Here is a 15,549-nt window from a genome sequence, read left to right as displayed (position 1 = left end):
CACCAACATTTGGGAGGCTGAGCACAGAGAAAAGTTCTAGGCTAGCATAGGCTACTTACAAGTTCCAGGCCAACTTGAGCTACACAGTTGGAACCCTGCCTTTAAAAAAAAGTTTTTGAAGATTTAAGCTCTAACCTCTTAGCTAGGTCACAGGTAAGTAAGTTACATCAATTCTGAGATACATGACCAGTTCACATTCATGTATCTCACTACAGAACTTTTAATTTGGAAGAGGGGAGAATATATCAATCTAAATATACAGACTTAAAACAGTTTTGTTTTGTTTTAGTCAGGCAATGGTGGTGCTTGCCTTTAATCCCAGCACTTAGGAGGCAGAGACAGGCAAATCTCTGAGTTTGGGGCCAGCTTAGTCTACAGAGTGAGTTCTGAAACAGCAAAAGCTACACAAGGGAAACCCTGTCTCAAAAATGAGTAGTAATAGTAGTAGTAGTAGTAGTAGTAGTAGCAGCAGCAGCAGCAGCAGCAGCAAAGAACTTTTTTTTTTAATTCACAACTGTGCCAGGTGTTGGTGACTCACACCTTTAATCCCAGCACTCGAGAGGCAAAGGCAAGCAGATCTACAGAGCGAATTCCAGGACAACCTCCAAAGCAATACAGAGAAACCCTGTCTCGAAAACCAAAAAAAAAATAAAATAAAATAAAATAAAAAAATTGACAACTGAATCAGTGACAAGCTCAGCAGATAAAGGCACTGGCCACCATGCCAGATCACCCGAATGATTCCCAGGACTCACATGGGAGGAAACTCCTGCAAGTTGTCCTGACTTACACAGGCATGCAATGGCACATGCATACACAAAATGATTATTATAATTAAAATAGAAAAACCTTAATCAAGTGAGAAGTGTAAGGTTTTACTTTTTAAGCAGTAGTCCCAAATGATGAACTATAAAATTATTGTATCTTACATATTCTGTGAACTGCATACCATCAATTTTTATATATTTTGCGTGTGTGAGTATTTTGCCTGAATTTATGTCTGTACACCACATGAGTGGCTGGTGACGGGAGACCAGGAGAGGATGCTGGAGCTCCTAGGACTAGTGTGTTTCAAATGGTTGTGAGCCACTTTGTAGGTGCTAGGACTCAAACCAGACTCCTCTGGAAGAGCAGTCAGAACTCTTAACTGCTGAGTCTTGTCTCCAGCCCCAACATCAATGTTCTTAAAGGACAAAATAGTGTTTGGCTTCAGTGTTTCAATTTAAATTAAATTGAGCTGGCTAACATACAAAGGTGTGCAAACTACACAGACAATAAGAGCATAAAAGTTCAGAAGGAAAGCAAGCAAGCAAAGAGCAAAGGTGGGGAACGTTTCAGTAGCTCAGAACAAAGGGAAGCTACATCCAATGGCTAAAACTGACACAAATTCTGAGAATCATGCCATGCTGCAGCAGGGATTGTGAAGACACCACCCTAAGTGAGCAGTCCTGATGAAGCAGACAAGCACTGTTTAATTCTGGTTACATGAGATACATACAACAGTCAATTATAGACAGCAAGTAGAATGGAGGTAGCTGTGAGTGGCAAGAAGGATTAAATGTTTACGGGTACAGAGTTTTGGTATGAAAGAAATACGTTTAAAAGTTGCTCAAAAAGACCGTGGAGGGCGATGGCACACACCTTTAATCCCAGCAGAGGCAGGAGGATCTCTGTGAGTTTGAGGCCAGCCTGGTCTACAAAGTGAGTTCCAGGACAGTCAGGACTGTTATACAGAGAAACCCTGTCTTGAAAAACAAACAAGAAAACAAAAAGGTGTCCAAAAAGAACTAACAAAGAATACCTTCCCCCTAAGTTGCTGAAAAATGTCAATGTATACAACAAACTCAAAACATGATAATCTTCAAACTAACATAGAGAGCTGGAGATGTAGCTCAGTTGGTAGAATGCTTGGCCTAGCTGGAACAAGGCCCTCAGCTCTACCCACAACACCATAAGACAAAAAGAAAAGGTATACACCTATAATCCCAGTACTGGGCGAGGGTAAGTAGGAAGGTCAAAGTTCAAAGTCACCCTCAACTACACAGGAAGTTTGAGGCCAGCCTGGGATATGTCTAAAGTTCTGGCATCTTGTATCTTGAATAGCATAACTAAGTATGAAAAGTAAGTCAGCAGGATGTTCCCTAATTCTGGAATGGAAACTATACAGTCCAAGTGGCAAACATTCCCAGACATCGTCATATGCTTATAATTTCTCATTTCCTAATGTTTCTTCCCTTCTCCTGAAATTGCTGATTGCTGTGTTTGGTAACAAGAACCCTACCCTAGTAATAGTTACACTTATCCTTTGACCTTATTTTTTCCTTCCTGTCCACAGCCAAATCTCTAGAAAAGCTATTAAGCCCAGCACTTTGGAGGCAGAGGCAGGTTCATCTTTCTAGTCTACATAGTGAGTTCCAGGTTAGCTAGTGAGACCCTGTCTCAAGAGTGGGGTTGCAGAGAGAAAGACATAAGATGGCTCATCTGGGAAGTGTTCCGCCCCACCAAACCCACATGGTAAAGGAAAAGAACTGACTCTCATAATCTGACAAGTCATGCTCTGACCTCCACAGGCATGAAACGCATTTACATTCATACTCAATAAAAATGTGGGCACAGCAAGATGGCTCATTGTCAAGCAAGACAGCCCGTGTTCAACCTTCAGGATCCACATGGTGGAAGGAGAGAACTCCCACAAAGTTCCTCTGACCTCCACGTGCACATGGCATACACACATGTCTACAAACATTCATACACATACACACAATAAAGCTTTTTTAAAAACAGAAACCAGTAAGTTTGCCAAAACATGTTTAATAATAAAGATTTATATGTAAATCGGACCAGAGTGGTAATACACGCCTTTAATCCCAGCACTCGAGAGGCAGAAGCAGGCAGATTTCTGTGAGTTTAAGGCCAGTCTGGTCTACAGATGAGTTCCAGGTCAGCCAGCACTACACATACAAACCCTTTGTGTGTGTGAGGGGAGTGTGTACATTTGAAGTACTTTCTGGGGCTACAACATCAAGACACAAATTAAGTTCTAATATATGGCCCTCACACCCAGGGGCAGCACAATTGGGACCCGGTGGGATAGTTTAAAAGTAGGGGGAAGGAGGGAGGCAGTTAGGAGTGAGGAAGTCTGAGAGGAGCTGGGGATGAAGATGATGAAAATACATTTTATCAGTTGGACAGAGGTGGTGCAAACCTTTAATCCCAACATTCAGGAGGCAAAAGGGCAAAAGCAGGTGGAGTTCTGAGTTTGTCAGCCTCAAACTCAGTACAGAGCAAGTTCCAAGATAGCCAAGGTTACACAGAAAAACCCTGTCTTGAAAAAACAAAACCAGAATATATTTTATCAAGTTCTCAAGAATTAACAGAAAGTGAAAAATACAACCTAAGAACCTAGAATAATATAGTCTCTCTCTCTCCTCTTTCTCTCTTTCTCTCTTTCTCTCTTTCTCTCTTTCTCTCTTTCTCTCTTTCTCTCTTTCTCTCTTTCTCTCTCTCTCTCTCTCTCTCTCTCTCACTCTCTCACACACACACACACACACACACACACAACCAAAAACAACAACAAAGGAAATTTCAATTACTTCCAAACCTTTTTGTTTTGTTTTGTTTTGTACAGGGTTTCTCTGTATTGTTTTTGGAGGCTGTCCTGGAACTCGATCTGGCCAGGCTGGCCTCGAACTCAGAGATCCACCTGCCTCTGCCTCCCGAGTGCTGGGATTAAAGGCGTGTACTACCACACTACTCTCCAACCTTTATACAGCCTATATTCTAAGAGTAGAAGAAAACTGTCCAAATTTGCTTACCACACATATCCTCCCGCATACTTAGCGCAATGCACAGATGAACAATAAGCAGTCAGTAAACTACTAGCAATAACTGGCTGTTTAATTCAGGCTAGGTTAAAAAAGTAGTTGAATCTAAGGTCTGAATGCTACCACCCCAACACAGCACTCACCTCCCTAGTGGGAACTTTCATCCCTCTACTGTGCAGCTCCAATTCCCCTCTTCTCTGGTAACAGCCATGACACCTCCACCACAATCACGTTTCCAGTGCCCTTGCCACTACTCTAGGCCATGATGAACCACTCGGCAGCTAAGGGAAAAAAGGAAGGAAAAATCTAATCCTACTTCACACTGCTGCCTTGCAATAAAGCACTTCTCCTTGATTCACCAACCTATAAAGCAAAATCTTACAATAACATGGGTGTGGGGGAGGGAACAGAACTAAGGGACAAAGCAACAACAGAGCACACAAATCAAGCCCACCTATTCTATCCTTACCCCAATCCCAGGAGCATGAGGTCGCATCTTCCTGGGTTTTTGGGGTTGATTTGGTTTTTAATTTTAATGTTTTCAAACAGAATGTCACACTGTAGCTCAAGCTTTCTCAGTGATGGGATTTCAGGCGTGAGCTACCACAGAGAGTGGCAGCTGCTATAGCAGCTACATTCTTTCCAAGAATTTTTTCTACTCCCTGTGATGTGAAGGATCTAATAAAACAAGTAAGGGAGCCACTTTTGGTGCACTCTTTTACTCAGATATTGTCAAATTCACAAGGCTCAGTAGAGCCAAAAAGGACCCAGACTCAAAAGGAAGCAAAAATCTACTTAAGGTTGATCCTGCACCAAACCTATGGGCAAGTAATTCTCTTACCTCTTGAGATAGATAAAGTAAAATAAAATCTGAGCCTGCATGCTTTCTTTTTCTTTCTTTTTTTAGCGATTTATTTATTATATATACGACATCTGCCTCCCTGTATTCCTGCACCAGATTTCACTGTAGATGGTTCTGAGACACTATGTGGTTGATGAGAATTGAACTCAGAACCTCTGGAAAGAGCAGCTAGTGCTCTTAATCACTGAGCCATCTCTCTGGCTCCTAAAAGAATTATTTTTAAATTGTATGTGTTTCAGTGTTTTGCCTGCATGACTTGCATGCAGTATCCAAGGAGGCCTGAAGGGGGTGTTAGGTTTCCCTCTAATTGGAACTACCATATGGGAACTGGGAATAGAACCAGGGTCCTCTGGAAAAGCAACCAGGGATCTTAACTGCTGAGCCATCTCTCCAGTCCCATAAGTATTTTTTAAAAGAAAGGAATAAAATGCAAAGCAATAGTTCCCCTCACTACCCCCATCTTGTTTTCAGAAGCAGGTGATTTTTTTATTTGCTTGTTTAACTCAGAAATTTAAAACTCTATAGAGGAGGTCAGGCAGTAGTGGCACAGGTCTTTAATCCCAGCACTCAGGAGGCAGACAGGAGGATCTCTATGAGTTCAAAGTCAGCCTGGTTTACAGAGGGAACTCCAAGACAGGCTCCAAAGTTACACAGAAACCTTGTCTCAGGGGGAAAAAAAAAACTGCACAGAGGAACTACAGATGGCTTAGCAGGTTCAGAGTTCATACTGCTCTTGCAGTTAGTACCCAGCACCCACATGGTATTGAACAACTGTCTGTAACCCCAGATCCAGAGCACCCAAGATCTCCTTCTGACATCCATGGACACCAAGCTACTGTGAACAACATATATGCATGCATAACACTCAGACACAGAAAATAAAAATAAGTACATCTAAGCAGGGCATTGGTGGCGCACACCTTTAATCCCGGTACTCAGGAAGCAGAGGCAGGCAGATCTCTGTGAGTTCGAGGCCAGCCTGGTCTACAGAGCAAGTTCCAGGACAGCCTCCAAAGCAATACAGAGAAACCCTGTCTGGACAGATAGATAGATAGATAGATAGATAGATAGATAGATAGATAGATAGATAGATAGATAGATAGATAGCCGGGCGGTGGTGGCGCACGCCTTTAATCCGAGCACTCAGGAGGCAGAGGCAGGCGGATCTCTGTGAGTTCGAGGCCAGCCTGGTCTACAGAGCGAGTTCCAGGACTGTCTCCAAAACAATACAGAGAAACCCTGTCTCGTAAAAACCAAAAAAAAAAAAAAAAAGATAGATAGATAGATAATGGATGGATGGATGGATGGATGGATGGATGAGTGCATCTAAACAGATGAAAATTTAAGAGCAGGTAAAGATGCTTGCCACCAAACCTGATGACCTGAGTCCTATTCCCAGACCCACACTAGAATCCCCAATATTGTCCTCTGATTTTCAATGTGTGCTGTAGCAACCACACATACACTATACAGTTTTTAAATCTATAAATATACATGTAAGTCATGTATACAGGGTTTAAATGAAATTTTTTCATCTGTACTGACAATGCTCCCTCCAAGAGCCAAAACAACCTCTAACAAAATCCCCCAGTACCACAAATGAGAAACCCACTGGAGTTACTGGTCTGGGTTGTCAAGAGAATCCTAAAACACTACAGGGTAGTGCTATTGCACTCAAGTGGTAGAAAGTAAGTCCCTATTACTGAAGAAGCTATGAACTTCAGACATTGGGCCCAGAGACACCTGAACTAGAAGTGACCTGAAAGCCTCTAAGCACTTACTTTCACGGTACCAGAAGGTGTCATGCAAGCTGCCACAGGAAGCAAGCAAGAATCCTACCCAGCTGTGATGGCTATGAAACAGAACAAACAACCAACATGGCAAAATAACTCTGAGGATACAGCAGTGGCAGGCATACCGAAGTCGTAACCAACAACTCTGTGACTGCACTTAAAACCCATACCCCAGAGAGGAGACTCTTGCCTGATACTGGAAACTTAGCCAACTACCTAGGGCTAGTAGAGTCATGGATCTTGAAGAAAAACCTACAACTGCCAATTTACTAAAACAGCATAACCCCTAACTACGTGCTATTATTTTGCTATGCCCATAGTTAAGTCTAGTCCTCACCCTTCATCAAGGAAACTTCCCTTTGCAACTGCTAGAAATCATTACATAAAACCACACTCAATCGAGAGTTGGGAGTCCAGTACCAACAGATATATCTACAACACAACTCCTGTACCTAAGGCTCAGGAACACTGTTAAGAGGGGGACAGAAAGAGTCTAAAAGCCAGAGGAATCGGGGGTTTGCTGTGAAACTGTCTGCAAGGAATGTCAGAAACTACACCCATAAAGTCTCACCAATGTGACTGCTTACACATGAGCTCATGAGGTGGTGCACACCTTATCATAGCACTCAGAGGAAGAGGCAGGCGGATCTCTGAGGTCAAAGCCAGCCAGATCTGCAGTGACTTCAATACAAAGTGAGACCCTGTTTCCAAAAATAACAAAAAAAAAAAAAACAAAAAAAAAACAAAAGAGGTGACAACATGGACAAGGGAAAAACAGGAGATCCCAACCCTATACAAAGTATAGGTAATGAAGGAAAGCGAAGAAAAATAGTTTTACCCAGGGTAGAGCACACCAGGTAGTTACCCAATATCCAATGATAATCCCATAAAACATACACAAATAATTACATAGAGTAAGAATATCTATGTATTTAGGAATAAATATGTATACATACATATGTAAATATACATGTATGTAGTAATTAATGAAAAAAGAGGCCACAAATTTTAGAGAGCAGGGAGAGGTACATGGAAGGGTTTAGAGGGAGGAAGGGGGAGGAGGAAATGATGTGATTATATTATAATCTAAATAAATAAAGGTAATATATTTTTAACATCATAAATATTAGTCACTGAAAATTAAGTAGTAGTAACTATCACACAATCTGCAATCCCAACACTCAGGAGGTAAAGACAGAAGAGTTAGGAGTTCATGGCCAGCCTAGGCTATATCAGACTCTATTTTAAAAAACAACACCAAAAAGTATACTTAATATTCATATTTTTTTTCAGGGCAGCAGTGGCACACACCTTTAATCCCAGCACTTGGGAGGCAGAGGCAGGTGAATCTCTGTGAGTTGGATTCTAGCCTGGTCTACAGAGTGAGTCCCAGGACAGGCTACAAAGCTACAGAGAAACCCTGTCTCAAAAAACCAAACCAAAAAAAAAAAAAATCATACTTTGCTTTTTTGTTTGTTTAAAGATTTTATTTATTATATATACAGTGTTCTGTCTGCTTGTATGCCTGAAGGTCAGAAGAGGACACCAGATCTCATTACAGATGGTTGTAAGCCACCATGTGGTTGCTGGGAATTGAACTCAGGACCTCTGGAAGAGCAGTCAGTGCTCTTAACCTCTCTGCCGTCTCTCCAGGCCCAGAATTCTTAATATATCCTATTACCATCTCATTTTAAATCACCAAAGATAGTTTCACACTTTCCGTTTCCACAAATAACCCTTGCTTCTAGAGTTCAGTATCCAACACCAATGTTGGATAGGTAGAAGTCTGTCTTATCTTACACCCTCACATCATGAGAGCTTTCCACATCACATATTCTTTGGCTACAGAAGTGGCACACAACAAAAGGATACATACATAAAATTTCTCTAAGGTGTTCTTCAATACCCAAAAATACTTATCCTCATCACAACTCACTGGTAGGGTGGTAAGGAGGCACCTGCTGTCCTAGCTAGGAAAAACAGGAGAGAGCTTCAACACAGGAGTGCTGGGTCAGGCTGGCAATAAGTAAGTAACAGTTGACTCATTAAATTCCTACACGCAGAATTTTATGTTGTAAATAACTTGCCATCTACTACACTCAAAACTATGATGGGAAAATCTGAAAACCTGATTCTATGGACTCCCAGTCCTTCTTCCTTTACCCTTCATGGCTTGAAATTTCATTAATATATGCATTTAGTATTTCCCTCACTGCTGTGTAAAAAAAATATGACAAAAACTACCTAAGAAAGTGTGTATCTTGGCTCACGGTTTCAGGGGGAGGCATGGCAGGAGCAGGAAGCATCTACCACCCTGCAACCGCAGTCAGGAAGATCAATGTCCATGCTTGCTTGCTGCCTCCATTGGATGCGATTCCATGCAGGACCCCAGCCCATGATGGTGCCTCACATAGTCAGGGTCTTCCCTCCTCTGTTAAACCTTCCTGAAAACAATCATAGGCACATCCAGAGATGTGGCCCATGGTGATTCTGAATCCTATCAAACTGGGAATGAAAATCAACCAGCGCCATATGTCTAAGTAATAATGCCTACTTTTAAACGTATTATTTAGACCTTGGTAAATCAAGTCTACTTTTCTTTTTTTAACCGAGTATCCCAGGTTAACTGAACTCCTACATAGCTAAGAGCAGCCTTGATCTTTTGATCCTTCTGCCTCCACCTGCTAACTGTGAAGAAATACATTCAAGGGCTGGAGAGATGGCTCAGAAGTTAAGAGCAGTGGTAGTTCTCCCAGAACACCTGGGTTCCATTCTCAGGGCCTTTGATTCTCAGCATCAACACGGCACCTTACAACCATCTGTAACTCCAGTTCCAAAGGGATCTGCCACCCTCTCCTGGTCTCCCCTGCACTCATGTGGTGCACACGCATACATGCAAGCAAAACACCCATACACATGAAAGAGGCAGAGAGGTGGTCGCACTTGCCTTCACTCCAGCACACTTGGGAGGCACAAGAAAGTGGATATCTCTGAGTTTCAGGCCAGCCTGGTACAGAAGGGGAGAGGGGGAGGACTAGAGAGAGATGGCTCAGAGGTTAAGAGCACTGACTGCTCTTACAGAGAACGCAGGTTCAATTCCCAGCACCCACATGGCAGCTCACAACTGTCTGTAATTCCAGTTCCAAGGGACAGGATACCCTGGCAAAAACACCAATGCACATAAAATGAGAGGGGGGAAGATGCATTCATTATCACATAGGAGGTTAAATTTTAGAACCAGTAGGAACAGGTGAAAAATATTCTTTATGGGGGCTGGAGAGCCGAGTGCTTTTAGGAAAGGGCTGAGTTTGGTTCCCAGCACCTGTCAAGCAGCTCACAACCACCTGTAACTCCAGCTCTAGGGGATGTCATGGCCCTGGTCTCTGTGCACACTGGCACATAACACACACACACACACACACACACACACACACACACACACACACACCACACTTTTAAATGTCCTGTGCAATTGAGGATGCAATCAAACTTGTACCTTTCATTTGATCAGCATGTTTTTGTCTCCTCTAACCTCAGCTGTGTCCTCAATAGTTTTGCACTCAGCTGTCTTAATATCATGCTCCATTATGAATCTACTTGTACTTTCATCATGACTAAGGTCAAGGTTCATCAATTTTAGCAACTATATAGCTTGGAGGTGTTGTACCACTCAAGAGCACTCTATGACTCCTCGCTGCTCAAAATCAAATTTCATACTCTACATGGACACTGAACATGTCTACTGTTCAACAACGTATCTTTAACACATAAGACTTCATTCAATCCATAAAGTCCCCAATATACACTTTTTGAACATGCAAGGAAAATAATTCTCCATAGTACTTCATACTTCAAGTTGGACACCCAACAATAGCTGCTGATGTTAACTCAAGATCAAGAAGTAATATGATTTCATGGTAGCTCACACCTTTAGTCTCAGCACTCAGTGGGCAGAGGCAGATCTCTGTCCAAGGTCAGCCTGGTCTACATAGTGAGTTCAGGACAGCCAGAGCTACATAATAAGGAATGAGACCCTGCTTCATATCTTTAAAAAAGAGGGGGGGGCTCCATTTAAAGCATTATCCGGCATCCTAAAAGGTCACTTAAAATTTAAGTTTACAAGGCTGGAGAGGTGGCTCAGCAGTTAAGAGCACTGACTGATACCTGGGTTCAATCCCCAGCACCCACGTGGCTGTTCACAACTGTCCCAGAGGCTCCAACACCCTCACACATGCGTACATTGCAAGCAAAACAACAATGTACATAAAATAAAAATAAATTATTTTTAAAGAATTTAACTTCACCTTATTTTACCCACAATTACTTTCATGTTTACTCCCAAAAGAAAACTCCCAAGAGAAAACAAAAAAACATGGAAGCTTGAAAACTAGTATAAATGACTCTATTTGAAGGAGAAAGTTACTACCACTATGGCAAAAGGAGCCAAACCAACCCCTATTTACACATCTCTAGCCCCCGCTTGGATCTCACGAGGTACTTTTCTAGGTTATTCACAGGCTTGTCTGGGTGTTAGAATTCGAGTTACTAATACACGGTAGTAGCTTCAACCAAATACAATAGCATCCCATACACCTTTTGCTATTGTTTGATTCACTCAACAAACCCATCTGTTCCTTCTAATTTCTCCCAAAGAAAAAGTCTAACAATCAGGGACACCAGATTGTAAAAGCATCACAGTTTTAAAAAGAGTTCTGGTCCTATACGTTAAGAAAGCCCGATTTTGGTTAAATCCCTTAAAAGCCGTAACCACCTAGGTTGTAACGGTGCATAAAGATGTCTGAGCCGGGAAATTAAATTGAACGGAAGAAATGCCTCCTAATTCAAACACACACACACACAAAGGTATCTCCTCCCCCGTTATCAATCCAACACACACACACACACACACACACACACACCCCTTCACACACACACACCCCCCCCCACACACACACACACACACACCTTCTGCTTCCCTTGAAGGTTTGCTTCCCAGGCTACTACTTCCCTCATCCTCAACACCTCAACCGAGCCCGGCCGCGCCAAGAGATTCCTTACACCCCAAGTCCACACAATTCCAGGAACGGGCCCCCGCCTCGGGTTCCAAACCCGCTAGCTACTGCTACCGCCCTCCTCGCAGCCTCCCCCTCCAACGCCAACAACGCCAGGCAGGCCCCGCCGTCCGAGACTCCCCACATTACTGACGGTTCCACCCCTCGGCTGCCCCCACCCCCCTCATCACCAGGTTCACCCTGGCCCCTCCAACCGTCTCCCGCCCCCAGGTTCCTTCCTGCCCTCCAAACACAGCTTCCCGGTCTCAACGTCTCCCCTCTCTCTCTCTCTCGTTCCCCCAGCCGACTGACCCGCTCCCCCCAACACACACACACACACACACTCCCCGCTCAGCCCCGGGCGAGCGGCTCGCCCCTCGGGTCCCCATCCCCACCGGCATTCCACGGGCGACTCCCGGCCCACCCATTCTTTCTCCCCCCACCACGCACATGCATCGGGGCGCGGACAACACACACACGAGCGCCCCCCGGCCCCGAGCGGATCCTCCTCCATCTTCTCCCCCTCCTCCTGCCTTTTTGCTTTCCTTTCTCTCGTCTCTCCCTCCCCAGCTTACCTCCACCCCAGAGAAAAAGGGTCGGTTCCCCGGGGGAAGTGGAGAGGGGGGTGGGGAGGAGGAGGGGCGGGCCACCAAGGTCTCTCTCACCTCATTCGGTCACTTGAGTGGTGCCAACCGCTTCATACAGGAAAAGAGAAGCAATCGCGTCCCCCGTGGGCGCTTCCCCCGCGAGTCCCGGCACTCACTGGGCAACCCGCCCCGGGCGGGAACCCGTTCCACGCACCGCACCGCACCTGCACACACCGAATCCCGGTAGGGGAGCGAGGGTCGGGGGTGGGGGTGGGAGGGGCTGGGGGGGTGGGGACGGAGCGCGCGTCCTCACACCGGCCTCAGACGCGGACCGCTTCGCTGCAGCCCTTCGCCATTTTGGTTTCCCGCGGACGACCGGTGCATTCTGGGAGCGCGGAGCGACTCCCAGGGCCGAATGGCAGCTCTCCAGGGCCGCAGAAGGGGCGGGGGAACTGCGCGCCGAGCGCGGAAGGACACCGCCGTCCTACGTCCCCGGATCCAGCGCGGAACAAAGAGGGACTCTTTAATGTCGCGGTGGGACTCGAGTCCTGCCGCCGCTGCCGGCGCAGACACAATAGTGAGCAGCGCCGCGCAGCGCAGCACTGGGCTTCCAGACGCCGCTGCTCGCTGCGCGATGTGTTTTAAAGGAGAGAGGAAAGAGAGAGAGAGAGAGACGTGTCCAACCTTTCGTGTGCATATATTTTTTTAACGTCCTCAGAAATGGGAGATCGCTCAGTACAGCTCGCTAGGCTGACTTCCTGTCTGTGTAGATATTAACTGGGAAAAAAAGCGCTTCTATACCTTCACCCGCGAGGCCTGCTATTAGAATTCCCATAAGTGGGGGAGGAGACCCTGGATGTCAGATTTCATCCAGTGATTACTCATCTGTGTGGAAGATTTTCACACTTTTTTCCCCTCTCACAACGAAAGGGACCTTTTTTGTTTTTGTTTTTCTGTTTACCTGCTTCGCGACCTTCCCTAAGGACAGCAAAACCTAAGCACACTCTCCTGCAAAGCAGTTGGTTGCAGGAACGCAGAACTTTCACACTATTGTTAACAACTGCACACCAGAGTTCCAACTGATAACGGAGGACACGCTTATCTCTGACTTAGCTATAGATGCGAGACAACGCCTATAGGAAACACCTGTAATGCCTTTGTATTTGGAGAAAATATTTTCAGCCCTATTTTTATCACAGATTGCGTCATAGAGACAGCATGCTGTATTCTCTCTCTCCTCTCTCCTCCTCTCTCTCTCTCTCTCTCTCTCTCTCTCTCTCTCTCTCTCTCTCTCTCTCTCTCTCTCTCTCTCTCTCTCTCTCTCTCGGACCTCCTGTGGTCTGCGTTCTTTCACTCATGTTTCCCTGGAAGGGAGATGGTGGCACAAGTCCTTTAATCCATAGCACTCCACAGGCAGAGGATCTCATTCGGAGGCCAGCCTGGTTCTCAGACCTAGTTCCAGGACAGCCAGGGCTATACAGAGAAACCCTGTCCGGAAAAACTGAAAGAAACAAGAGTCCCCTTTACATATACTCTGAAAAATCCGGCAAATAAGCATATTCATATTACACTATAAATATTTGCGGGGGGGGGAGGGAGGAGACAAGGTATCTTATGTAGCTCTGGCTGTTCCTCACTATGTAGATCAGGCTGGCCTCAAACTCACAGAGAGCAGCCTGCCTCTACCTCCTCAGTGCTAAAATCAAAAACACCAACGACAGTTTATGCTGGAGAGGATGTGGAGAACAGGGAACACTCCTCCACTGCTGGTGGAAGTGCAAACTTGTACAGCCACTTTGGAAATTAGTGTGGAGATTCCTCAGGAAAATGGGAATCAGTCTACCTCAAGATCCAGCAATTCCACTTAGACATATACCCAAAGGATGCACATTCATACCACAAGGACATCTGTTCAACTGTGTTCATGGCAGCATTATTTGTAATAGCCAGAACCCAGAAGCAGCCTACATGGCCCTCAAATGAAGAATGGATAAAGAAAATGTGATACACAATGGAGTACTACTCAGTGGAAAAAAAACAATGAAATCTTGAAATTTGCAGGCAAATGATGGCACTAGAAGAAATCATCCTAAGTGAGGTAAAACCCAGACACAGAAAGAAAAACACGGTATGTACTCACTCCCTCATTAGTGAATATTAGACATAGAGCAAAGGATTATCAGCCTACAGTTCACAACCCCAGAGAAACTAGGAAACAAGGAGGACCCTAAGAGAAACACGCATGGTCTCCCAGAAAGAGGAAAGGAACAAAAACCTGAGCAATTTTGGGGGGATAGGGAAAAGAGGAGGGGAGAAAAGGATGGGGGAGGAGAATATGAGGGATCGGGAAGATTGAGTTTCGGGAAGAATAGAGGAGAGCAAGAAAAGAGATACCTTAACAGAGGGAGCCATTATGGGTTTAATGAGAAATCTGGCACTAGGGAAATCTCCAGGGATGTACAAGGATGACCCCAACTAAGAATCTAAGCAATGGGCTGGAGAGATGGCTCAGCCGTTAAAAGGCTAGGCTCACAACCAAAAATATAAAAATCTAAGCAATAGTGGTGAGGTTACCTTAAATGCCCTTCCCCTATAATGAGATTGATGACTACCTTAAATGCCATCCTAGAGCCTTCATCCAGTAGCTGATGGAAGCAGAGCATATATTCATAGCTAAACACTGAGTCGAACTCCTGGAATCCAGTTGTAGAGAGGGATGAGGGATGAGCAAAGGGGTCAAGACCAGGCTGGAGAAACCCACAGAAACAGCCAACCTGAGCAAGTGGGAGCACACAGACCCCAGTCTGACAGTCAGAGAACCGGCATAGGACCGACCCAGAGCCCCTGAACGTGTGTGTCAGTTGGGGGGGCTTGGGTATGAGGCCTCTGGCCCTGGAATCAGGATTTATCCCTAGTACACGAATGGGCTTTGGGAGCCCATTCCCTATTGAGGGATACTCTCTCAACCTAGACACACAGGGGAAGGTCTAGGTTCTGCCCCAAATGATGTGACAGACTTTGATGATCCCCCATGGGAGTCCTCACCCTCCCTGGGGAGTTGATGGGGTTGGGATGGGGGGTTGGTGGGGGGAATGGGGGAATGGGAGGGAGAGGGAACTGGGAATGGTACGTAAAATAAGATTGTTTTTTATTTAAATAAAAATTAATTTCAAAAAAGGTAATGACAGGGAAATAAAAGTTACTTGAACACTAACCCTAAGATGACTGAGAGACTTCGTATAGTGCAGTAGGTAGTGTAAACAGCATAGACATGCAGTATAAAGGAATGATTCCCACCCCAGGCAGAGCAGAGTGGGACACGGTGAGACTTCATGAAGCCACTCAGAATAGTATGCAATTTAAAACCTACTGTGGGTACTGAAGAGATGGCTCAGCAATTAAGGGCACATACTACTATTTGCCCATTGGTTC

The 15,549-nt window shown here is 44.9% G+C and overlaps 1 protein-coding gene across 4 annotated transcripts in view; it reads right to left on the bottom strand.

Moving 5' to 3' along the window:
* Mtf2 (metal response element binding transcription factor 2) overlaps positions 1-12,406 on the bottom strand; it is a 34,725-nt gene extending 22,319 nt beyond the window's left edge. For 3 of the 4 annotated variants that reach the window (XM_013118636.3, XM_040733453.1, XM_013118638.3), the window contains exon 1: positions 12,196-12,404. In XM_013118636.3, the coding sequence (XP_012974090.1) occupies positions 12,196-12,200 (5 nt within the window). In that variant the 5' untranslated portion in view covers positions 12,201-12,404. Of the gene's footprint in view, positions 1-12,195 lie in introns of all 4 variants that reach the window. The other variant, XM_040733452.1, reaches the window with a different exon arrangement.
* Between the last annotated feature and the right edge of the window lie 3,143 nt (positions 12,407-15,549).

The sequence above is a fragment of the Mesocricetus auratus genome, unplaced genomic scaffold (assembly GCF_017639785.1).
Source record: "Mesocricetus auratus isolate SY011 unplaced genomic scaffold, BCM_Maur_2.0 Super-Scaffold_100031, whole genome shotgun sequence".
Lineage (NCBI taxonomy): Eukaryota > Metazoa > Chordata > Mammalia > Rodentia > Cricetidae > Mesocricetus > Mesocricetus auratus.
The sequence above is the reverse complement of the archived record's forward strand: the minus strand, read 5'-3'. Positions and strand labels throughout refer to the sequence as shown.